General features: G+C 42.8%; 2 protein-coding genes and 1 long non-coding RNA gene across 4 annotated transcripts in view; 2 read left to right on the top strand and 1 right to left on the bottom strand.

Moving 5' to 3' along the window:
* LOC117148771 overlaps positions 1 to 25,599 on the top strand; it is a 97,009-nt gene that overhangs the window by 68,416 nt on the left and 2,994 nt on the right. For both annotated transcript variants that reach the window (XR_004459924.1, XR_004459925.1), the window contains exon 3: positions 25,402 to 25,576. This is a non-coding gene — a long non-coding RNA (uncharacterized LOC117148771). The remainder of the gene's footprint in view (positions 1 to 25,401; positions 25,577 to 25,599) is intronic.
* Positions 8,372 to 25,523, bottom strand: LOC117148770 (lachesin). Its single transcript, XM_033316368.1, has 9 exons — positions 25,395 to 25,523; positions 19,095 to 19,204; positions 18,804 to 18,989; positions 17,466 to 17,566; positions 15,405 to 15,496; positions 15,188 to 15,316; positions 10,362 to 10,481; positions 9,488 to 9,658; positions 8,372 to 9,162 (listed from the first exon to the last, which is right to left on the bottom strand). Exons 1-9 carry the CDS (start codon positions 25,498 to 25,500, stop codon positions 8,543 to 8,545), a joined length of 1,635 nt encoding a protein of 544 aa, XP_033172259.1. The 5' UTR covers positions 25,501 to 25,523; the 3' UTR covers positions 8,372 to 8,542.
* LOC117148769 lies at positions 9,687 to 11,239 on the top strand. The gene is made up of 2 exons (XM_033316367.1): positions 9,687 to 9,924; positions 10,751 to 11,239. The coding sequence occupies exon 2, from the start codon at positions 10,759 to 10,761 to the stop codon at positions 11,089 to 11,091; it is 333 nt and encodes a 110-aa protein (XP_033172258.1). The 5' UTR covers positions 9,687 to 9,924; positions 10,751 to 10,758; the 3' UTR covers positions 11,092 to 11,239.

A 25,599-nucleotide genomic window follows, 5' to 3' on the forward strand; every position in this document is an offset into this window, starting at 1 on the left:
CTTAATTTTCCACCCTGCACATTGGCCTCCAAATGTTCCCTGCATCTGTTTGTTTATGTGCCGTTTGTTGGGCGGACTTTAAATGCTGGTGGCACTGCAGTCTCTGCTGCTGACTACTGGCTAATTTGATGATTTCGTGAAATACGATATTATCAGGAAGCTGACAGATCCTCGGCTCCTTTGAGAATTGCTTGATGGTCCTGAAAATCTCGCTCGAATCAACTTTATTAGTCCGTTCCCTAGCACAGCACCTATGGCCTGGAATTTCCCCAGAAACTCCGCCACTTTCCCGCCTTAATTAAGGCTGGCTGGGGGGCGGGGCAGGTTGGGTAAACAAAAGGCGGTGGGCTCTCCGGTTAAATGCTTTAATTGAAATTAATAACCGCAGCCAGTTTTGGCCAGTTGAGCAGTCCGTCGGCAGTTGAGACAAGTACCCCGTGGCTTTCGCATGGGAAAACATTTTCGGACCCGGCACATAGACACCGAGAATTTTCAATTGTTTTCATTAAAAGTCAATTTTGATAGCAAAGACGCTGTGGCTGGCTTACAGACAGAAAAACTATTGTTTCCGCGTTATAAAAATGTTTATAACCGAGAATTGAAGCTGCAGACCGACATCGAACGAAATACATATGATTCAACAAATAAATGTTTCCCATGTTTTCTTTTTTGCAATCCAAGCTGTTAAGTTACCCAATTTTCCCCCTGTGTACCTTCAACCCTTTTTAGACACTTCTCCATCTGCCCTGCATAATTTTTGTTTCATTTCATTCTTGCCAACGGCTGCGGTCGGTCATGGCCCATTGAATTCCGCAACGGCTGCCAAGGGTTAAAGGGGTGGCATAATGGGGAGCCGCTGAAAAAGCACTGATTGAAAGTGAAAGTATTTAAAATATGATTAGAAAATTTGCTTATCAGGACCGAGGTGTGCGCGCTTTAAGGAGAATTCTTTAAGAAGCCAGAATAAGTAAGCAATTAATAAGATGAGCTCCTTGCTCAGAGATGGTATCGTCTATGCACGATCCAACCAAACATAGTGCAATCTCGTGTAAATCGTATATAGTAGCTTCAATAACAATGCGACTCCCCCCCCATGTTTTTTCAATTCGGTGCAATCCCAACCAGCAGACACCTGCTGAGATTTCCTACCAATTCAATTGCGAAAATGATTAAATTATTATCATTCCTGTTGGTTTCCACATACTGCAAATATAAAATAATAAAACCACAAAGCCGATGCATAATATATATATATATAACATAACATATTATTGTACTTTTATTGTAATCAAATTAATGTTTTTACGTCTTGCGTTTTCTTTTGATTATAATTGAGTTCTGTAATTACCTTTTAATGAAAATGCAACCCGTTAAGTATTAGTACTTTTATTTTGTCAGAGCTATACTCTGGGAAAAAGTTTAATAAGATTTATACATTTAATTAAATGGTTCATTACATATTGTTTTCGTTCTCGTAGCAGAAGTCCAATAAATGCCAACTCAGTTGATGCAACTTGGGTGTGTTGCAGCTCGTGGGATTTTTCGGAGGGGCCAAGAGTAGGTGGAAGGTTAATGGAGAAAGGGGTGATGGGGGGCGTGCAGTGCTCATTGCGGTGGCAAAAGTTATTTGCTGTGTTATTTTCACAACAACTTCCGCTCGGCGCAGAAACGGATATCCTGCCTCTGAGTGAGAGATTCGGATTTGTACAACTAAATATAGATAAGGATAGGATGAGGAAAAGTTGTTGGTGCAGCTGGTCGGAGGTCTTGTCTTGTCTGTTGTTAGCTGGAAAACCCCTCAAACGCCCCTCGTCGTATGCAAAATTCTGCTTTTACAACTCCTAGGATCAAACTTTGACATGCGACCCAAACTCTGAAAATTTAAACTTTCTGATTAATTTTAATAAATATATTTTTGTCCTTTATTTGTAGAATTTGTTCGTTTACCATATAATATATATAATTTGTCTTGTATATATATGCTTGTTTATTTATTATATATAAGATATACTTTACTTTATGCGTTTACTGCTGGTTTATATAGAGCGGCTCTCAAATTTTTCAGGGAGATTTATCAAGAGAACTTTGATTAAGCTTCAGTTTTTGGTTTTGAGTGAACGTAATTGATTGATTCTTAAATCCATCCTAAATACACATTACAGTTTATCGTCGTTGACTATATACAGTTTATTTTAGCTTTAACTTTTCTTTATTATGTCTTATATACAATTTTGGCTTAAGATCTAACAGTAATTAAAGAGCAACGAAATGAAAAATTATTTGTTACACATTTAAATGGATTTTAGCCACAACAAAACTATATACATAATGTGAAAAGTCGAAAGATTCCAGGATTCTATAACATTTCCTCTAGTTTATCTTATTTATTTTCGTTCAGCATTTAGTTCTGCTTATAATGGCACATAATGTTATTGTGTAATTCGATTTTTTGATATAAGTACAGTACCATAAAGGGAGATATATCCCGCTTAGCATATGAACAACCTTTAATGGCTCTGATTCTTGTAGAGTCCATTTTAATAACTATGATTTGCATTTAATGTAAGCCCTAATTAACAAAGTTCCAATACGAATTTAGCATTTGCTTTATACATAAACCAAAAGAACTGGTCATCTGCTGCTGTTTTCAAAAAAAAAAAAAGGATTTCTAGTGCATCTTTAAAAGAAACATTTTAAATTAAATTCTTTTTTTTCGCCGGGTGTTCTTTAGCCTTTAGGGGTTTAAAAAACTTTTTAAAAAATGATTGGTCATTTCAATACGAATAAGTAAGTAAACCAATCTACTTTAAAAAGTACTTTCAATACTGCAAGGAACTGATAGCGTTTTAATTAATATTTTAAAAAATCTCAGAAAAACTGAATCAATTTATTAGGGCATTACTATTATTCGGAGCGCAACGGTATGACCACCTAAATTTCTATATATACGCACAGGGGGTTGCTAGACGTTGTGGCTAGATTTGGTTTTATTGTTCCAGCGACAGCACAAAGCAGCTCTTAATTAAAATGCAACAAATGCACAAAGGATACTGCATCAGGACAACTGTTGCACAATGGGTCCGAGCAGGACTCGAATAAAATTTCAATTAAATCAATTCGAGCATGTTGCCAGAGGGGCCCAGTGTCAAGTGTCCTAAACTCAGTCCTTCGTCCTGCGTTCTTCGAGTGCTGCCCACACATACGAGCAACATGCAACTAGCAAGTTGCAACCAGCAACCTGAAGCAGCTGTAATTGAATTTCTGCTGCTGGAGTGGCTTGTTATCTCGTATTTGTTTAATTTTATTTCTTGCTCGGCCGCCCGGCAGTCATCACAAACTGATGAAAAGATACGGCTGCAAGCCAAAAATTTGGTTCAAGCTGGGCTATTGGCTTTAGCCAAAACACGTAGAAAAAGGGGGGTCTAAAAACGTGATGCAACAAACAAAGAAGCGTATTGAAGAGGCAAGTAAACCAACCGAATCAGTGGAAAATGTTCTCGGCAAATAAATGTTTTTATACTAATAAACTGAGAACCATCCTTGTGAGAAGAGATCAATGAATTAATTTAAAAATAAAGTACATAAATCTATCGACAAGCGGGCTATTCTGATCCTTTACACTGGGCTATACTATACCATAACAAATATTCGATTTGGGCAACTTAACTTTGTAAACAGCTCCTATGCAGCATACTCGTGCAGTAATTTTGGCAAAGTTTTTAACAGTGCTTCACTTATTTATCCAGCTGTTGCTTGACAGCCGCTTGTCAGTCATTGAGACATTATAAAGCGAAGCCATTTACCGGGATACAAGAGTGCATACACGCACACTAACAGGCTGCGCACCAACACATACTCACACCCCCAGCGTAATACATATACACTTAAAGGAATATTCAAGACGACACTCATTTCGTTATGAAATCAAAAATGTTGAGTAAATTTCAGCCAGCGGCTGACAGACTCCGCACTTATGTTGCTCATATTTTCGCTGTATATTTTCCTTTTACTTTCCGCAACGTATCATCCCCGCTGCCCACGCCTTCCAACGCCCCTTTATGTGTGTGTAACAATTCAACTTGATTGCCATTTGTTTTAGCGAGCTGCTGTCCTGTCTTTTCCCGGAAAATGCGGAAAATGTTTTGCGGCCAACACACGCACACAAGTACATTTTCCCCCGCCCATGCCACGCCCCGATCCCCGGCCACCATCAAGTAAGCGGTGTATTCAATTAAACTTCCGTCAAACATGAAGCAAACTCCCAAACTCCCCCTGAATTTTCCTCTTGCCTTGGGGTTATAAAATAAACATGTTGCCACACACAAAATTTAAATAGATACAAGTTCGCCACACTGCATAACACAATAAGCCGCAGTAAACCAAAGGCGGTTGAAAAAAGAACGCCAAAGGAATGGACACCAAAATTATGCCGAAGCCAGTTATAAGTCACGATAAGGTTGGCCTAGGAAGGTGCCTACGAAATATCATTAAAGTAGAGCCTGACTCGGAAATTCATTGAAAAATCTTGAAGGAAAACAATTGTTATGAAACGATCTTTTTAGGAAAAATTCGCAGAGACACACTTGCGAGATGCCACGTCGCATATTAAAACCAATTTTCTGCTTCAAAACAAAACCAACTTAAGGACAGCAGTCACAGGCAGGAATGATAAAAAGGGAAATGCGAAATTAAAATACAATTTGACGGCATCAAATAGAGCAATTAAGCGCTTCTCCTCCCGCCACGCCCACTCAACGCGCTGTTTTCCCCGCCCACGAAGCAAGAGAACACTTGGATTGACACAGACGGCAGGACTCACACGCACACACACACACACACACCATTGTGCGCAGGAAAACTTGATTACAAGTGTCGCGGAAAGCCCCAAAAAACAACTCAAACTGTGGCTCCATAACAATCATAAGCACCGAAATGCACACGTACACTGGGAAAAAGGGATGAAATATTACAAGTAGATATACTCGTACAATAAATTTGAGTTGCGGTGCAACGACAGTCAAAATGTTTGAAAAATATTTGGCAAAACCTACAGGAGCAGTTAAACTAAATCAAATTAACCGTAATTTCTCCCGCTGTGATTGTCCTTTTGTGCATGATTGTCTGGTATTATTGCTGCTGTGTATTTATATTTGTTGTGCTATTTACGCAACGCAACAAAGGACAACAAAGGATGCGCTATTTTAATAGCATCAAATGTGGCAACAGCAGCATCGTCAGAGATAACAACAAAAGAAGCTGCTGCAGAAGCAACTTCCCGAGTGAAACGAACAGCAGCAACTTCGCAGTTGCAGTTGCAGAATCCCCGCAGCAACACCATCCTTAGAATTAGTCCGTATGGCAACAACTGCACTAATATTGGATATAACCAAGCCAAATTGGAAAGGCATGTGTGTATACATTCAATTCTTATGTTGATTTTCAAGGCTACATGTTCACGCAGTTCAATTGAAGCTCTTAAGATCAGAAGATAAAGATTATGAAATTTACGCTTACAAGTCGTATGTTTTTACATTTCTAAACCAAATGTTGGATTTTAAATTACAAGAAAATAAAATCAGTTTTCAAATATAACGAGGATGCACCACGAAACGAAACCGATCGACATGGCTTCTCGGAAATTATTCCCACTCCTCGACACCCTCGACGCTGATGGCCCTTTTTCAAAAATCCCCCGCCATTCTCGGGATTTCCTCTGGCGAATTCTTTAAGGGTTGCGTCTTCGTTACTATTGGAGTAGTGGGAGGAGCTTGCTCAAACAATGTGTCCACAGCATCAAACTATTATGTTTTCTGAGACCTTTCCAGAAGATATACAAAGAATGGCGGGCGAATTTCTGAACAAGGGCCTCCAACGTCGAGGCTGCCGAGGAGTGGGAATAATCAAGGATCGTGGAGCATACATATACAAATAATTAAACCTAGGCAACTAGGACTGACGAAGTTTTGTAGGCGATATATAAACGCTTTATAACAGCCTAAAAAAATGTTAAAAACAATTCGTTACTATTGGAGTAATGTGAGGAGCTTGAACACACAATGCGTCGTCCACAGCATCGAACTATAATGTTTTCTGAGACCTTTCCAGAGGAAATCCAGCGACTGGCTGGTGAATTCTTGAAGAGACGTGTCTTCATTACTATTGGATCAGTGGGTGAAGTTTGCTCAGAAATTTGTGGGGCCTTATACCCGAGCAGTAAAAAAAGGGGAAAGACCGGGTTCCCGCGGCCTATAAGGAAACGGCGCAAGCGCAGCTCGAGACCAGTCAGTTAGCCGGCACGGGGTCCGCTGTCAAGGAGGACACGGAACAACGAGGGAAAGACGACGAAGAAGTAACGCCGCGCAGAAGACGGCGAGAAGTTGAGAAGTTGCGGAGCCCATTATCGAAGTGTCCTGACAATGAAGCTTATCTTATCTGACACCCTGACTTCCGTTTGGTCTGCCAATCGCACAAATCATAACTTTGGTGGGACGAACAACCAAACTGTCTGCGCTAGTCGTGGCAATTCGAAGCGAGCAGAAGGCAGGAAAACAGTTCGTCACAGCTGGCGCCCAACGTGGGCGTTAGCAGAGCAGAGCCTTTCCTGCAACATGAGCAACATGAGAAGTCCGACAAACATCAACACGAGCAGCAACAACATCATCAATGGACAATGGAGGCAGGAACAGCAACTTGCAACATCAGGAAAAGTGTGGCTGCCGGTTGACTAGTTCCCGATGTTCTCCGTTGCAGCTTGGCTTCCTTTTCTTGGTGTCCGTGCAATGTGTAACAACGTAGCTAAGACAGCCCCACATTTGGGTTCGGATTTGGCGACATGTTTATTTGGTCTTTTGCCGCCTTTTGCCGCCGATGTTCATTTAGCTGTTGCTGCGGTTGTCAGCGTCTTATTATCATCATCAGTGGCAGCTTTTGGCGGTTTTGTATATTTGTAGCTGTCCCGTTGTTTTTTTTTTATTTTAGTTTTAAGTTCTGGCAGCGGATTGTTTTGGGTTTTTGGGGGTCTCGAGGTTTGGGTATGCTTACAATGAAATTCACTTTGCCAAAAAGTTTTCATTTCATTAAAAACGTAGCTGTGTGGGTGTGATGTGTGTGTGGTTAACTGACATGCAAGTAATTCATCAAAAGCAAATGCAACGCAGATGGGAGCCGAGAGTTTTCTGTGTCCACAACTTGTGCCCCACAGCTGCCACACACACATTTGAAAAAAAAACACACACACATACATAGCACCACGCATAAACACACACATACTCAGCTGCAAAGACAAGACGTTGCCACAAAAAAAGAAAAAAAAAACACTCCTCTGCAAAGACTTGGGAAATAAAGCACGAGGAAAGAAAAACTTTTGGCAAACACCAAGAAATAGTTGGTAAGAAGGGGTTACAAGCTGTGCATGAAGGGGTTAAAGGGCATCGCAGTTTGTGTGTAAACCATTTGCATCGAAACAAGAAATGTGTTTATATTTTAAGGTACAGCAGCAACGCATTTAACAAATCTGCTGACAAAAAATAAATTAGAAAAAGTTCTGGGTCTATTTATCATAAACTCACACCCTTTCGCGGAACCTCACAAGTGTCAATCAAAGTTGTACAAATCAACAAAAGGCAGCTGGAAGTAGCCCAAATCAACGAATGACAAACGCAAAGTAAAAGAAATTGGGTTCCTCTTGTTCTGTGTTACTTTTCTACATTAATTGACCTTTCAAGAGTTTTGTAAATCGGTTTGGGAAATTGGAAATTGGCAAGAAGGTGTGACAGTCGCCAAATATAAATGAGAAAAATCAACAAAAAAGGGTTGATTGATAATGAGTGCAATCAAAGTTGTGGACTTGAAAGCAATAAATAAAGCGTTTTCTCCTATCGCGCTATCAAGCTCTAAAAAAATCCCAAATTTCCCAATCTGATTTTTCTTCACCGTAAATTCTTTAGGGAACCATTTTACCTTAGGCTAGCTGTGATTCATTAACCGTGCAACCCCCTTAAAAATGTCTCAATAACACTAGAAATTCTTGCGTCAAATACATTCACTAAATATGGATGCGTGCAAATACCATCCCTGTTTTTTGTTTTTCCCTTACGTTATAAACAATTTAACATTTTCTACTACAACATGTTTGTTTTATGTACGCGATCTCATTACGGCTGAGAAACTGTCTGTGAAAATGTCGCTGCTGAACGATTGGTATGAATGTAGTTAGATGCTTAGAACCTTCGACCTTCACACTATAATTTGTGCTATCTGATCGAGAATGAATTGCAAACCTCTTAATGCGTGTTGTGTTTTGTTGCCGAAGTTTTTAGACAGCGTTCAATTAACTCCATTGTAGGCGTTTCTCGGATGCATATGTGCGTTGATGAAAGTGTTGTTGATATCCTTAAACTGAGTGTTGCACACTACCACTAGCTTTTCGGTTGATAGAATGTCTTGTAGTAGGGACCGACCCAAAGACCACGACTTTCTTCGCTGCAGTGATGCTTTGTTGATTCTCCGGTCGAATGTACTGGTGGTTCTACTAGACTGCGTATTATAAGAGGCTGAGCAAAAGGCCGGGCAGGCTAGCCTGCGACAAGCCCATTATGAACGTATGTCGGCAGTGCCAACTCCTGACCAGGATGAGCCGCGCGAATGGGAGGAGGAGGAGAATGGGCAAGTGGTGACCTCGACGCAATCGCGAGTCTCCGGAGCCTGAGCTCATTTCGTTGTTGTCAATGGGGCCTCGCACTTCCGTATTGCCACCGTAATATGGCGGTGGCTTGCGGGTGATGCCACCCATTTCGCCGCCAAGTGACCCCGACTCACCGCCAGTTGGGCCACCACCTGCCCCACCACTGTGCTGCTGGTTGTTGTGGTGGTGGTGATGGTGGTGCTGCTGATGTAGATGCTGATTGCCGCCGGAGTTGCCCGGCTTATGTGTGGCCGGTTTATTGCCGCTGGTGTAGTAAACGTGCGGCGATAACGGCGTCAAGCCCCCGCCCTCGCCACCTTCCGCCTCGAAATCCTCGGCGGATCCGTACTGCAGCTCCTCGTCCTCCGGCTGGTAGGTGACTTTGACTTGTTGTTTCTGCTTCAAAATGTCATTGGCATCCGCATCCAGGCTTCCGCCGCCGCTCAGCGGATTTTTATTACGATTCGGTCCGGGGATTTCTGTAGGGCAGCGTGAAAAAAAAACGAAAAAAAGAAGAAGCGAATGAGAAAATGTAATTGAAACAAAGGTGCAAATACGTTCCATTTCGCGGATTCCAGGCCAAACAATGGAGGCCATGTAAATAGCAATGTCAAAAGGAAAATTAGCAATTTAAAATCATTCGGTCATATTCCTTGGCCAAACTGAATAAAATAATACATTTGAATATTGCTCTTATAAATGTCGGTATTTTATACCAAACCGGAGGAATGCACTTAATTGTTACACCTCTGCTGTTGGGCCCTCGTTCATGGCACTTTGATGGAGAGGTGCTGAAAAACTCACCGTATAAGCGGATACTGCTGTCGACTTCGCCGAGTGAGTTTTTGGCAATGCAGCGATAGGATCCGACATCGTCCTTCTGGAACTTCCTGACTATCATTGACATTTTGGTCTCGTACATGGACTGCGAGCTCTCCTGCACATGATACTTGCCCGATGTCACAATCATCTCACCTGGTGGATGGTTTTAATATATGTTGTTCGGTTTTAGCAATTCATCATTCATAGATTCATAATTTGTCCTTCCTAGCTAACAATGTAACTCGCGTAGAAATCATATCAATAGAAAGTAAGCTGTGAATCGAAATCTGTCAAATGTTAGCATTTCTTACGGATCAAAAAGTTAACTTCATTTTATTTTCTTCTATAGTGCACATCTCAAATAATTTTGTTGAAAAATAAGAACATTTTCCCAAGGAAACTCTACTGTGGAAACTTGTGTGAGTGAAAACTAAACAAAATAAGTGTAAAAAGCATCAGTTCTCGAGTGACCTCTTTCAACTAGTCTAGTGTAGAATACGCATAGGCGTACTGAGAATGATTGAAATTTAGGTGTTCCGGGGGATACAGTCCGACCCGGAGTACTGGAAGTCCCCGGACCACCGCCACCAAACTGCACCACCTGCAACGAGCGAACGTGCCGCAATCTGACAACTGACTAATGACAATGCCAAGCGCTTCGATTCGAATCGATGTTGGAGTAATGATGCGTTCGGCCCCGGAGCCCGACATCTGCATAGATGTGTGTACCCATCTGTCCGTATAGGCATATATACATGTGTATATAAATGACCGTACATATTCATATATATATATATTCGCATTTATATATACGTATCGGCAGACCGGTCTCGGCACTCCGCTCGCACTCACTTACCCGTGTCCTTAATCCAGTAGTTAATTGATTTGGGCGAGGCTTCGACGTGACACTCGATTTGGACATCAGTGCCAAGTGGTGCGCCGACTAATTGATTCGGCACTTGGATGACCGGATGAACTGCAACGAGGTGAAGGTTTGGGTATGAGTTCGGTGGCTCAGCACTGTGAGGTGTTCAAGTAAAGCAAATGCTGTCAAGCGATCGGCCATCAAATTGGCTCAGATTGGTCAGCTCGGTCAAAGTAATTATGCTCTCTACTTCACCAAACCCAATCAACACATTTAGGATGTTTTTATAAACATTTCATTGATCATGTCAAAGATCAATCGTCTAATATTTCCCGTTCATAATGATTGTCATTAATTTGGGTGATTACATTTTCCTGCAGTGTCGAGAATGTCGGACTACTCAAAGTTCCTGTCCAACCTGACGGATCAGCTGGCTATTCTGCCTAGAGTTGCGCCCAAAGGATTGGGAGGATTGGGCAGCCTGGGCAACTTGGGCAATAATCTGGGCAACCTGCGCCCCGCCCACAAGGCTCTGATGTGCGTGGGCGTGGCCACTGTGGCTTGCGTTGTCCTGAGCGTCACTGTTAAGTCCTTAAAGGGAAACAGCCGCAAGGACAAGGAGAGGATCATCAATGTGCGAATCGGAAATCCGATCAAGCGGGAACTCGAGGGGACTGATAAGGACGAGGGATCCTTCGGGGAGGAGGAAGAACTCAAATAACCAAGGGCTCCCAAGAAACTAAATATCCCCATCACTATATATTTTGACCTCGTTTTGTGCGATGCAATGTTGTTATATTTTGTTATTTCAGACCGTTAACAAAAGCGATTTTACAAATGATATTTGTTCCAAATTAAATGAATGCACATTAACATCAAAGAGGAATTTTAGACTGCCGTTATATAGATATAACGTTTATTAATAATATTTTATACACATTGCTCTGTATGCTAACTAAGCCCTTCAATATGGCAACCGTCGGCCATTCAGAAAGGACTCCCTTTGAGGGCAGAACAAAAGTTGGCTAGCGCACTTGAGGGCCAATTGAGTGTGGCATAATTTGATGGTGTGCGCTCCTGGCTCTTTCCGCTTTTCCCCCCGACTTCCCGCCGCCAAAATTTCTCCACTCATTTTCCAGAACTCATCAGAATGCAGTTCATGCAGAGGACGTCGAACGGTGCTGCATTGACAACTCTTTTGCCGATGGCCCAACTTTCGTATTTATTGTCACTTAGTCCGGGTCCCGGAGGGACTGGCATTTCGGGGGAGGTCCTGACCAAAATTGGTGGTCTGGTAAAACCTGCCAGAGGACCGAAATGCGAGTACCCTGCCCCGCAGCTAACAGCTCACAGATTGCACATTGTCTTCATCTATTCTCCTTCTACCCACTTGCCCCTGCCCTTAAGACATTTGCGGCCATGTGCATTGATAGTTGATTGCTGGTCCGGCAGCGTGCAACTCCGTGTTTCGTCCTGGCGCAAGGACTCTCCCAGCCAGAGGATTTTAATTGATTTACATGGCCGACTGCGCTCTGTCTGAGCCATCAACTATCTCTATAGCCGCTTGTGTTTAGCCCTCTTAAATTTCATGTATGCATATAAAATAACTAGGTTGCAATTTTGCTTTTTGCCAGCGCCGAAGGACACATGATCAATTATTTAAAATCTGCATTCTCCAAACCTTAAATAATATAAATTTAAAACTTTATAAACAATAATATTAGGTGAATTAATTTGTTTGATTTTGAATAGATGCATCAAAAGTTTCTAGTGCAATGCAATGTTAAGCGACAAGTAAATTTGAAAATTCACATTTACATTTTTTCGAATCATGTTTCATAATTTTCGAATATATGGCATAACTTTTCCGAGTGAATACGGCAAAGTCGTCAGCTTCTGCCGATTTTGAGGTCCAGCTTCTGGACCGACTGTCGCTGCTTTAATCCATATGTGGATCGGGGATCCGTGAACTGGGGAAGAGTCCTGGAAACCTGCCACATTTAGGGTCTATCCTCAGTGCATTTATGCCGGATAAAGGACCTGCAGTCCCTCGGCACTTTCGCTGGGCGATTTGCAATTTTGCAATGATTATTCTGAGCATGTTCCTGCCTGGCCAACGGCCACCTTTCAACCTTTCACCTTTCACCTTCGGGCCATTCAGCCATTTGGCCAGGTGCTCCTGCTCTGCAGCCGCCCGCTTTTGCGGCAAACAAAGCCACAAATATGCACTAATGACGTCGTCAGCTGCTGCCACTCCTGCCACTGCTGCCACTGCTGCCACACGCCCCCTGGCCCACGTGCTCTCTGTTCCTTGCCAACTGTCGCCCCGAATTTGCCCAGTTTTCACCCTAAAAATTTCCCAGCAATCTGGAGCACCAGACTCGCATTTCGGGCAATTGTTTTGGAGAGCTCGAGTTGGCCGAAGGTGACAAAAATTCTGAACCCATGCGTGCTGTAAGCGGTTAGTCGGCTTGCAGTGCGCTTCACGGGCACAGGATTGGACCTAAACAGTGTGAGTGACATACATCGAAAGGATAATAAGGTCCCCGAATGATCTGACGCTTTAAGGGCGCTGGGATCTGTTAGGGAAGTGGTCCAAGCTCGTCGGTTTCATTTCTTTTCTCTACTCTGCACTCTTTTGGTGGCTTTCAAACGAACGTGATTTTTGTCATTTTGCTGCGTTTATTTCCTGTGTGTTCGGTTTACAACCCATGACGGGGGCGTTGCACAAAAAAGCAGGCGTGGCAGGCAGGGAACCAAACGTGCCTCGTGACCAAGACTGAAAATAAGGACGAAGATGGCATTTCCAGTCCGGTTAAAGATACGGTGTTACACAAGGCAGACGTCAGCCTGCGCGCGGGAAGTGGCATGTTGCTGCTGGGATGCGGCACGCTGCCAGTTCCTGTTGCACATCCCATAGGTGCAGCTAATTAGGGGAAACGGCTAAAAGGCCGACGAACGGAAAACACAGTGCAACGGAAGCGTGAAAGGCGGAATGCGGCAGACTTGAACACTGCAAAAAAGTGTGTCCTACTTTAATGTTGAATAACAAAGTCTAAAGGCACAAAAGGATCTTTCAGCTATGCAAAACAATGCAAGGTGAAAAGCCAAAGCCACCAGAAACACGTGTGGTTGTACCTTATATATCTTCTAAGTCGCAAGATGATCACTTTTTTAGCCGTGCATTTTTATCAGCTACTTGCAGCAGCGGCAAGGCATCTGCAACTCAGCCAGCTCCTGCAACTGACTCCACCAAAAGTTTCCGCACCCACCAAATCTTTGGCAAACAAATTGCAAGGAAGTTGTTGCAAAATGGCAACAGGAAAAGTAAACACGCACCGGAAACGGGGTATCGTGGAGGGGGCAGGGAAATTAGGGTAAAACGCGGGGAACTCGCTACTCTCGAGTTGATCAAAAGTTTTCCCAGGTCTCTGCCTCGGCTGCTCCTTGCAGATAACTGCTAACCAGTGACTGTTTACTGCTGACAAGCGGTCCAAAAGATGGCACTCAAATGGTTGCGACCGCAGTAACACTCCCCAAAAAATGTGTCCTCTGATGCTACCAAATCGTAAAATTCTTGTTTAACATATACTTGTTGGGTTCTAAAATGTAGAGTTACCATTTGCCACCCTGGATCAGTAAAAAGTCTATTGGTATAACTTTATATATGTCAAGTTCTGGAAGAGCCAAGTGGATTACAAAAGAGTTTAGAAAATAAAATATAGAAAAGTGAAATGTAATACTATTTGTAGTAGCATGGCTCAGATATTGTATGTATTTATAGGACAAAGGTTAAAGTTGTGCCGACACACATGGACGCAGTGCCGCTTAAAGACCGCATTAACACAATGTCAAAATGTTAAGAGGCGTGATTCTGCCACCTTACTCCTAGGGTGGACACGAAGAGGAAGTGCTGCACTGGAAAACGATCCGAAAACCAAATAGGGCGATGAAGAAAGAGGGGCAGGACAAACAAACGCAGTGCCACCCACGAGCCGCCCTTGCCACACCTCTTTTGACTGCCTTGATGATTGAGTGAACTGCCACATGGCAGTGGAGTCAAAAGTGCAAGGGTGGGGCCGGCGGAGCGACGGGGAAAGCTGGCAAAAAGGGGGCTGCGAAAAATAGTAGGAAGTGGGCAGGAGCAGCACGTGCTGCAGACAGCTTGACAAAAAATCTGTGGCCCACCAAAGAGGGGCAGACCCGTCTCCCCACCTGTGAAAAAAAGAAAACAAAAAACAACAAGCAAAGACGAAGCAGGTAATGCCCGGTATCAGTGACAGGATTTAAACGGATTACAACAAGGACAATCGAGTTAGCACGGCACATAGAGCAGCATAGGGCCCGAGTTTACCTTCTGTCTTCTGGCGTTTGCCTTTTATCACACCGCCCCCGCATCCTTGCGCTACCGAGGACTTTCCGTACACCGAAGAAACGAAGGAGTTCGTGGGCCAAATTCAAATAAAGTTAGCAACCCACTTCGTTAAAATATTTAGCAAAATATATAAATATTTGCAGGGCCAGGAATCCTACAGTATGGGAACTTTTCAACGTAATCCAATTGTTCGCCTCTTCCCGATAGTCGCAGTGTAGGAACCTAATGTAAGATAAACGCCACAGCTGCCGTGGCCAAAACCCAGCTGGCTGACTGATGTTCATGATGGCGATGGGGAGATGATGAGACGGGCTGCGGATGTGTATGCAGCGGAGGATGGACATGAGGATGCAACACCAACACCGACACCGAAAAGAGTTGACCAACCGCAGGCTTCTCTAATTAATGGCGCAGTGCCAGAGCGGAGGAGGCAAATACTCACAGTGTATGCTGAGGGAGATGCGCTTTGAGACCGATGGCGGTACTCCGTTGGAGGCGATGCACAGGTAGGAGCCCATCTCGTTCCTCGAGATCTTTGATAGCTTCAGCACCTCGCCGCGAAAGGAGGGCGCTGCAAGTGTGCGGAAACGAGAAGGCGGGAACAATAAATATACTCTTAGCCCGGAAAAGCGCAAATGTCCTGCGAACTGGATACTTACCTAGGGTCTTAGTGCCCACATTGTCCTTCAGGACAATTTCGTTGCCGTCTTCGCGCCGCCAGGTGACAATCGGTTCCGGATAGCCGCGGGCCCTGCCAATGAAATGCGACAAGAGTACAGTGAGGGATCCATAGAAGCTGGCAACTAAAAGAACTAAAATTAAAAAAATGCCCACAAATGGATTTACCTATGCGCGCCCTTTGAATTCAAATTGGCTGTTTTTCAGGTAACACTTTCTGTTCTCAACTGCGGCTCAAGCAGCTCGAGATCGGAAACCATTTAGGAACCCATAAACCATGAACCAACTGGCCACGCCCCCACAATGTTGATGGCAAATTGAAATGGGAAGCGCCAAATGGAAGTGCCGAGATGCCAAATGGAAAATATTCAAGTTCAGTGGCTTATTAAATTTAATATGACGATGCTTCAGCCGAGGACTCCATTGTGGCTCGGTTGGAGCAAAAACTTTTGTGCAGTGCGAAGGCTGGGTGGGAAAGCGGAAAAGCGGGCAGGCAAAGCGCTTGAAGCCAGCAGGCGCTCAAGTGTGTGGTGCACTTTGAAAACCCTTCGAAACACTGATCGACATCTCGACTCTCTCTGTATAATATATACTATATCATAAAATATATTTCATTGGTATTTCCTGGATCTGCTTCTGTAAACCTTCAAATTCAAACCTTATAAATAATGCACTCAAACGCTTTAATGTCCGAGGGAACTGAAATCTACCAATCGCCTAGACAACATACCCTTCAATATCGAGCAGTAGTAGGTACGTCCTGGAGATGCGTGTTAAGACAGCAGTTGTTCAACAGCAAACCAGACACGGGTGTGGTAAATTTTTATGATGCCGCAAACAGATGCAAAATGGCTAAAAAGAAAATCAGCCAGAACACAGATACACAGAAACTCCTATACACATGAGCAATACAATGGGCCAACAGTTAGCAGTCAGCGGCAGTTTCTTGGCCATGTTTAGCCGGGCCAAGACGGTCTCTCTTTTTTAGCCCAACTAAGTGCAATTTGCATGGCCCAAGGACGGCTAGACAAAGCAAATTTCACTTCGGTTCAGCAAGTTATACAACAACTCTCGGAGTGGCCCTCGCTAAATGACCTTCTTGGGTTCGTTTAAGGGAAGTCTCTTTTGTCTTTAATCTAACAAAATTTAAGGGAATTATGACTGTCTCTTTCGGACAAAGTTAAATTTACTAGCTAGTAAATTTCTTTCTATTCAAGGACCTCCGCAAACCATGTAAATATTTCAATAACTCTCAACAGGAAGGTTTAATTTCGTTAAAGTTTACCAGTCGATGCTTTTAATGCTCGTTACGTAAAAGTTGAATTCATTTTAAGGGATTTGCACTAAGTGGCATTAAAAATGAACAGAAAACAAAAGAGGAATTTCGCAGACAAGTCCTCTAATAGCTTTCCACACTCGCACATTAACACATGGAAAAGCGGGAAAAGTGCGCTTATCGCCATCGTTTCATCATTTTGCGGTTAAATCGTTAAAAAAAAGAGAGCAACACTTCGTGGTTGCGGTCAAGTTCATAAATCAGCCACCAAAAATCACCCCAAAACCAAGAGCACAAATTAGAGACGGTTTTTGGTAATACCCTAATGTCGTAGAAAGTACGCACGCTTACAAGTCGAAGCGAAATCCCTGCTTGTTCGGAAAACTAGCATACCCGTCGGCGGGCTTAGCCCTAGGGTGGCCAAGGAGTTTCGGTGCTAAATCAAGAGAAATGAAGTGTCACTTAATTTGTTGACATTATTACACGGAAGGAGAATGGAAGTTGAGAGGAAAAAGATGGAAACGTAGATTGCGAATGGAAACTGGCATTTAATAGCCAAAGTCAAAACTGAACTAGGTCTTACTTTAAGTCAATAAGAAAATAGTTTACGTAATGATTTACTTGGTATGCTCCTATTTCTGGAAACGATTGAATGGGCTTATCCCGTTGAATGGTCTATTCAACTATTTATTGAAAACAAGTACGCTTTAATAATTCCCTGCGAATGCTAGGACCCAAGCTAAAACCATATACGGTACATACTCACCGACATGTCAGTCGCACGGAACTGCCCTCCGGCACAATCACATCGGAGGAGGTGTCCTCGCTGATGAAGTCCGGCGGAATCACGACGTCCAGGAAGCCAATCTACAATTACCAAAAATAAGACAAAACAGAAATATAAGACACCAGCGAGCAAAAACATTAGCACGCACCGGATTTCATTCCACTTACTTAAATGATCACAAATTACTGAAGGGACAAGGGCACAGCCAAGTGCACGGCGAAAAAATACCAAATCTTTCTATAATTCTTCATTCGAAATTATGTATTAATGAAATGTTTGGAAAATTAACCGTGAAATTGTAAAATAATTACTCGATCTGTATTGCTTATTTTCTATTTACATAGAGGAGTATCACATGAAAAAAGATTATTGAATTTTCTCCAGTGTAATCTTGGCTGATTATGCAAGTGGCTCGTAAAGCAGGAGTAACGGCAAAGTGTTTTATATGGCGAGTAAAGCGGAGTGATGTCGAGCGAAGTGATGTCGAATAAACTAGGAATAAACTAAGCCAAGGTAAATAGTTTAAGACGGGACGGTGCGGGTGTGGCAAAAGGGGGCGGGCAGTGCGGTGCACTTTGACCCTGCTGCCGTTGTTGTTGTTGTGAAGAGCGTAAAAGTGCAAATAAAAATTAAGGAAGCATGAAATACATTTTATTGGCACCATAAACTTCACTTCGCTGGACACACGAGTGTACGTGTGAGCGGACACACCCATTCACACACGCACACACGCCGCAAATACGCACACAAACAAACAAAATTTATACACATATGTGTGCGCACATGATGCTGCCAATTTATATGCCCCAACATTTTCCTCCTCGCCGCTGTTTTCGCATAGTTTTCGCTTTCGATTTGCTGCGCTTTCCTTTCCCCAAACAAGTAGAAGAATAAGTGGGTGGAAAATGTGGGAAATCGAAGGGGGAAGGGGGAAATGGTGGCGAACAAACAATAACAGCGGCAAGTACAACAGCTCAATGCATTCGCATTTCCCTCCACCGTTTAATGCCGCATGAAAAGAATGGATCGGAAAATGGGAATATCATTTTCACCACAACGTGCACAACACCGAGGAGGGTCGTGCAAACAATCTGTATATGAGATATGAATTGAAAAGCAGGGCAGACAGAAAACTAACCAGAGTTATGCAACCAATTTTCGAATTTTCGTTTGAATATAATTGTTGAACCCCTTCAGTTTCAATGCGGCAATAAAGTAGTCTAGTCTAGTCTTAAAAACTAAGCGAACTACAGTGCGTATACGTAATTTTATCAAGTATACGGCAGTGCAGCCGAAATTAGCAATTAGCAAGCTCACCTGGCTCTTCATCGGATCCGTGTTCAGTTGGCACATATAGCCGCCGCGATCCTCCTCGGAAACCGCCTTTATGTGCAGATTCCACGTGTTCTGGTCCAAGTGGCTGACCGTGACGCGAGGATTGTGCGTGATTACGTTCTCGTGGATGGCTTGGATGGCCTTGGTGTCGGCCTTGAGCCAGCCCACCTTATTGGAAAGTATGTTTAGTTCGACATCACAAACTCTCGGAAAATACTTAGTTGCATGCACGCTGGATGATTTCCAGTGCACTGGCGCTAACTGATGACTTACCCGATAGCCGCCCAAATGTCGGACGTGACACGTGAAGGTTGCATCGCGTCCGACGGCCACGGACACGTTGGAAATGCTCTCCACGAACTCCGGCTGAAAGGCGCCAATTGCTGCAAGAATGAAAAAAAGGAGCGAGATTAGAGTGCAGCGGTGTGTGTTTTTCCAGCTGTGTGTGTGTGTGTGTGTGTGTGTGTGTGTGTGTGTATGGCAGTTAATGATATCGCGCCAGTTCACTGGCAATGCATTCAAGGCCCTTCCCTGCGCAATAATCCCCCCAGAAATACCATGCCCGCCGCCTCCCATGTTGCGTCTGCCAAAAAGTCCGTGATTTATCGCTTTTAAATGTGCCCCGTAACCAGCCTTCTGCCCACCAGCTCACCTCCCACCCACCCACTGCATTCCGGCCTTGCCAACAACTTTACTATGCCAGACGACCGGCGGCAGACAATTTAAAGAGCTGCGGCGGCTAATTGAAGATCGACATCCGGCTGGGCTGCCTGGCAGTACGACTACGGCACTTTGACTCTCCGCGAAACGGGAATCCGGAGCTCGGGCAAGTGGACGGACGAGACAACGGGTGCGGATACGGATACGGTTACGTAAACGAGAACGGCTTCGGGCACGGGGCACACGCAAATATAAATAATTTATTGAATCATCGAAAATCAAACATTTCACTTGCAAGTGCTGCAAAAAAGTTTTCCAGGCCGTAAACCAAAGAAAAAAAGTATGCAAATAGTGAAGGAAGACAGTGAAGAGGGTTAATACTCTTACATAATATTCATTTCTGCGGGATATTTTAAAAAACAACGATAACTCATCAAGCCCGCCAACTACACTAGTTTATTATAATGAATATTAATCTAATGGCCGATTTTAAAGTTGTAACGATTGTGTGCTTGAATGTAAACTAAAAAATGAAGATGCAGAATCCGAGGGACCCGTTAAGGTGTATGAATGAAATTGAATAGAGTGGATCGAAGGGATTCACCAGACAGCGACTGCTGCACGCACGACTGCCGTCCTGGCCGCAAACTCCACCCGAAAACCCGAGAATCCCGCTTCACCGGCGTCTGCATCATCGTAATGCATGCAAAAAACTTTTGGCAAACTTGAAATTTAAATATTTATAGACAGTACCGTTGGCTCACCAACGGATTGCCGGAGATCGGGGCGGGTATTGTGTGTAGAAATATATATGCGTTTAAGTGTTGCAGGGCGAGATGTGCTGAATTGACTCAATTGGCCAGAGGCATGATTTATCGCACTTTCGGTGACTATGTGTGTGCCGCCTGCCGCCTGCCAAATGCAAAACGCCGACCCAGGAAGTTCTAGAGTTGGTAATCTGGATAATCTACTTGCCGGCCACAAGCTAAAAATATTCCAGCAAATTTATTCCGGCGAGGGAATGCATTCATTGGCGAATTAATTGCTGCACTGCGTGTTGTTCGAGATCGCACTGATTGAATTCATTATTGATTTATTGGCAAATTAAATGTTGACTTGCCCGCAAAACCGTCAGTGAGAAACAATGGCGGAATTAACAAAGTAAATGTATAGCTGCAGTTAAAGTGCGCAGCAAATATTTACCTTTCTTTGAAGATTTTATTGCACAATTGGCCGAGCCTTTGAAATTGTCATTTCAAATGTCAACCGTTTGAAAAGCCGCAGGGTTATTAATTTTGCAGCTTATCGTATTCATTATTCATAAAACAAAAAAAGTATCAGCGCATTATTGCGGATTAATTTTTTAACAAAATCTGTGCGTTAAGTTTCAAGTGCAGCAAACTCAGAGATTTGGTGTCGGAAACTCGCAACCACCCCAAAGCCAAAGTGTTGTGCAGGCGGACGGTACAGTGGAGCCTGGCCCCTCGCACCTCCGGCAAATGGCAAATGGCAAATGGCAAATGCTGTTGCTGCTTGGCTGACTGCGGCTTGTTTGTCAATCTGTCGTAGAGTCTCTGCATGCAGGCGAAGATGTTTTCCAGCATTGTGCCAATCCCAATGAACTTGTCGCCGCTCCCCCGCCCCTGGAGTCGAACCACCACTCGACGCCTCTCATCCAGTTGTTTGTGAACTTTGGCCTGACTTCTGGTCGTGGGTCAGCATCCTTGGAGCCTTTCTGCCGGGCAGATTTTCAGATGCCAGAGGAGCCAGAGTCAATTAACCCCCGGGCTTGGACCACTCAAAATACGAAATCCAGGTCCCCCGCCTCATAAATCTCCGCCTTCATTTCAATTTTCGGCTCCAGCATTTCGAGTCTCGTCTTGTCAATTTTTGGCTCACATCCCGGGGCGCCTTTTCGCATTTGCTCGGGAAAAAGTTTAAATCACACAACGACAATGAGGATTTGCCGACGCAAATTTATGGCTCGGGACATTGGCAAAAGTTAAGCAAGGAAACGTATTAGATTTGGGCGGCTGGCTGGGTGTTTCACATGTGTGGGTGGCAAGGTAAACACACACGATCCGATTCAAAGATACAAAGATGCCAATCTGCATGGGAATGACAGTGGGGACTGGAGACCAGGAACTCTGATTTCTGCACTAAAAGAAATAAGTTCGTTTGCAGAACAGCGTCCTGTGCAAGTTTTTGCCATAACAAAACTGTAAGCCACTTAGTTCGCAAGGAGTATACGTTTCAATGGTTTCTTTCACTGTACCATGCTACCTTTTCTCTGGCCCTTCGTTTTTTATGGCCTCACACTTGAACAGGCCCACAAATCCAGTGGCAAAGCACCAATGATAGGTGATAATGGCAAATTTGAAAGCCAAACAGAGTGGGTTTCCAGACCCAAAGACGCCGAAACTGCTACAAGCTGAAGCTGAAACACAGAACGAATTTGGCCTTAAAGTCATGCTTCGGCCAAGACAAACAAATGACTTGGGCGAAAAAAGAACAGCATCAAGGAAAAGCCAGCAAATTGACTGTCGGTTGGCATTAAAATTAGCATTTTTACAAATCGCTTTCGACTGAACTTACACTTTCCCGGCGAAAATTCAATTTAAATTTCTCGGCTTCTCCCCTTTTTTCCCTAACAAATGTCGCGCAATTAATTGTGTCTAGATTTCTGTTTCACACTTTCCTGGAATATATTTTTTTTATTTGGTGTTTTGAAAAGGGTTGCCCTATAATTGACAAAGTTTCTCGTGCAAGAAGACAGGGCTTCTCTTCATATATTTCGGCTTCGAAATATTTAAAAATGTATCTAATATTGTGTTGGTTATTGCTGTTTATTTTAAACAAAAAACTTTAATAAACCTTCAATTCCATTCCTCATTCTCGTGCGATTCGCTTACTTCAATTTCAATTCCTTTCTCCCCTATTTTCGAATTTTATTCCTTGGGCGTCACATAAAATTAATTACAAATTACGTGCATTTTTCGGCACAGAGCAACTTTTCTCGCAGGAAAGCGGGAAAAAAACTAGTAACTCCGTCTGCGGCTTTTCCCGCTGACCGCAGGCGCTAAAAGCCGAAGAACCGCCGACGAAAAAACACATGATAAGTGCAGGATAAAGGGAGTTGTGAGTTAAAACTTAAAAAAGAGAAATGCATAATACACAGTAAATAAAATAATGTGAAATGATGACACTTTGGTATGCCACAGGAATCTAAAAGTACGCAGCCAGCAGATTCTCAACGATTTTGAAGGCGGAATGTTGAAAAATTTAAGTCTATATATATATATATTTTTTAAATACCACAATTATAGAAAGATTGAAGTGAGAGACACATATTTTTTCTGTTATGCGTGCAAAAAATCGTGGTTACTGCCGGTGCTGTTGGTATCAATTAAGTCACTCGGGGGACGGCAACAGAATGGCCATTAATGGCGCTATCTCGCTCCCGCCATTTGGCCATACTGCGGTTTAGCTTACATTTCACATCCGGTGGGCGGGTTTTGTGGGCGGGGTGTCCTGTTTGGCAATTAATTTGCATATCATTGATATGCACACACAGTAGCAAACACGCACATGCACATTATATTTGCTTAGGATTATTATCGGTTATTAATGTTGCTGTAATTGAAAATTATTTTCACTTTTATGTTTATCATTATCAGCTGCCAGTTTACATCCTACATCCACAGCATTTCCATCTGCGGCATTATCGTCGCATGGGAATTATTGTTTGCCGTGATTTAAGTGCTTTAAATATGCACATCTGCATGTATTTCGTATTTATGCGGACCGAGGACGAAGCGTGGGCCACGTCCATGCATAATTATCAACATTATGGGAATAGTTTTGCTACTAGTTGGACTTCCTGAGGTTTTGTCGAGCCATTTTCGCACCATTGACACGTGTTAAATATTGTAATAGATTTTGATCCAAAGGCTGGTCAGCATTGGATTCATATTTTGAGTAACCTTTAATATTAAGCGAATTTTAATATTTCGAAACGATTTAATCTAGGTTTAATTGGTACAAGCGTCGAACTGCATAAGTATTCTGTTCTCAATTTATATGCCATAATAAACAGTTTAGCACGCGTTGATCTTATAAGTGGCGGCTTGTCTATTAAAGTTTTATCGAGTCATAATAAAGCTGATTTCTAAATTAGTTCGGTTTACTAGCCATCCAAATGGCTAGCTGCCCCACCGATTTTGGGAAATCTACCTCGGCGCATTGAAAGCCCCAAAGCGAATCAAAATTAATGATACGATTTAACCACATTGACTGGGGAATAAAACAAAGGGCCAACTGTTTTTAGAATGAATCGCAAACAATAAAGACCGCGCCGTAAATATTAAATGCGAGGAAGGAAAGTATTTGTGAATGTCGCGCCGACGTGAACAATTTGGCACTTCATTTTTTACAATTATCATACGATGGGCAGACAATCGGAACAGCAATCACCGGCGGCCAGGTGAAAATGTGCCCAGGGAATATTGTGGTAAGAGGGGAGTGCCGGCGGGAAAATGGGCAAGGTGAAAACATAATTTTTACACAATTAAAATGAGGCGAGAAATATGTGGGCACGATTCAGTGACCAGACAGTGTGTCGCTAAGTTAAACGACATCTGAAGATACTTTTAATAAAGAGACAAACATTTGTTGTCTGACCGGAAAACGATTTCTGAAGTTAGTTTTAATAAAGAGACAAACATTTGTTGAACAAACATTTTAAAAATCTTAACAAAAATGTATTTACTGTGACATACTGTACTCGCGTTGAACAGATTTGGCTCGAATCCTGATATCAGTGGGATCAGCTCTGAAAATGTGAGTGCAGATGTAAATGTAAATGTAAGTGGATGAGTGAGTCAATTAAAGCGCCATTGAATGGCCAGCGTTCAGTTTTCGATGTTGCCCGTTGTCTTTTGTTTATTTATTTATTTGTTTGTTATTTATACGTTTTAATGCCAAATGGCAATTGGCAATGGCAACAATGCAGCGGGCAAAATGCAAAATGGAGAACGGAGAATGGAGAATGGTATCCATGACAGTGCATTAAGCAGTCCCCAGCAGTTATTAATCGCCTGTTTTCCCCGCTCTACCCATCATTTAGGGGTTTCAATAGGCCCGCAATACGGCGAAACAATTATCAAGTCGGTTTGCGTTCGCTTTCCCGCCGGATTCCGACCGTCCGTTCGATTTCCGTTTCCGTCGCTGCACAACACTGATGCAGGGTTGCACTCGGGCAGAATGCGGCCTCGATAAACACCTGATAAGCTCGCGATAACACCCATAAGCACTCTTCAAACGGATCAGGCCAAACGCCAGCCCACTGACCAGATCTGATTTTCTTTTTACTTTATTACTCCGGTTGCATTATGCAGCACCAAAAATTAAGTTTTCAGCTGATTAAACAAGATTTACAGATTTTAATACTGAAGCAATTCAATAGATCTTTATAGTTGAGTGCTTGCTTATTTTTTTTGTATTAAAATGATGCGGAATCCGGGACGAACTGGAATATTTCTGAATTATTTTTAAATGAGCGGACCGACGGTAATTAAAGCGATCCGCTTTGAAAAAAGTATATACTATAACAAATTAAACTTTGAATACGAGAATATTTAATATATGACCATTTTCCAGTTTATTAATATTATTATCAGAGTCGATTTTTAAGTAGTACTATATTCAATAATTACTTTATAGGTAATAAGTCTGTCGGAAACCTTTAACAGTTTCTAGTTTACTCTAATTGTAAAATAACTTCTTTTCGGTTTTCTTTATTCTCAATTCAAAATATTGTATAAATCAAGAACACACTCAATAGTTCTCAACATTTTGAACAATCCATTTAAGCTCAGTTTTTCGATATTTTTTACGCTCTAATGATCCTTTTACCTTCCAGAAGCGAAACGATGAGCAGCAGGTGAATCAGCATTTTGCCATTCCGATCGCACCTGGTGAACTGAAAATTCAGAAGTAAGCGTTTCGCCGAGACTGGCATTTGGTTTCAATAACTTCACAAACACATTTGCGATCGTCACGCGGAAAAAAAACAGCTTCACTGCACTAAAAAAATGGTAAAAAAATATTCGCTGCTGTG

This window comes from Drosophila mauritiana, chromosome X, assembly GCF_004382145.1.
Source record: "Drosophila mauritiana strain mau12 chromosome X, ASM438214v1, whole genome shotgun sequence".
NCBI classification, from domain to species: Eukaryota; Metazoa; Arthropoda; class Insecta; order Diptera; family Drosophilidae; genus Drosophila; species Drosophila mauritiana.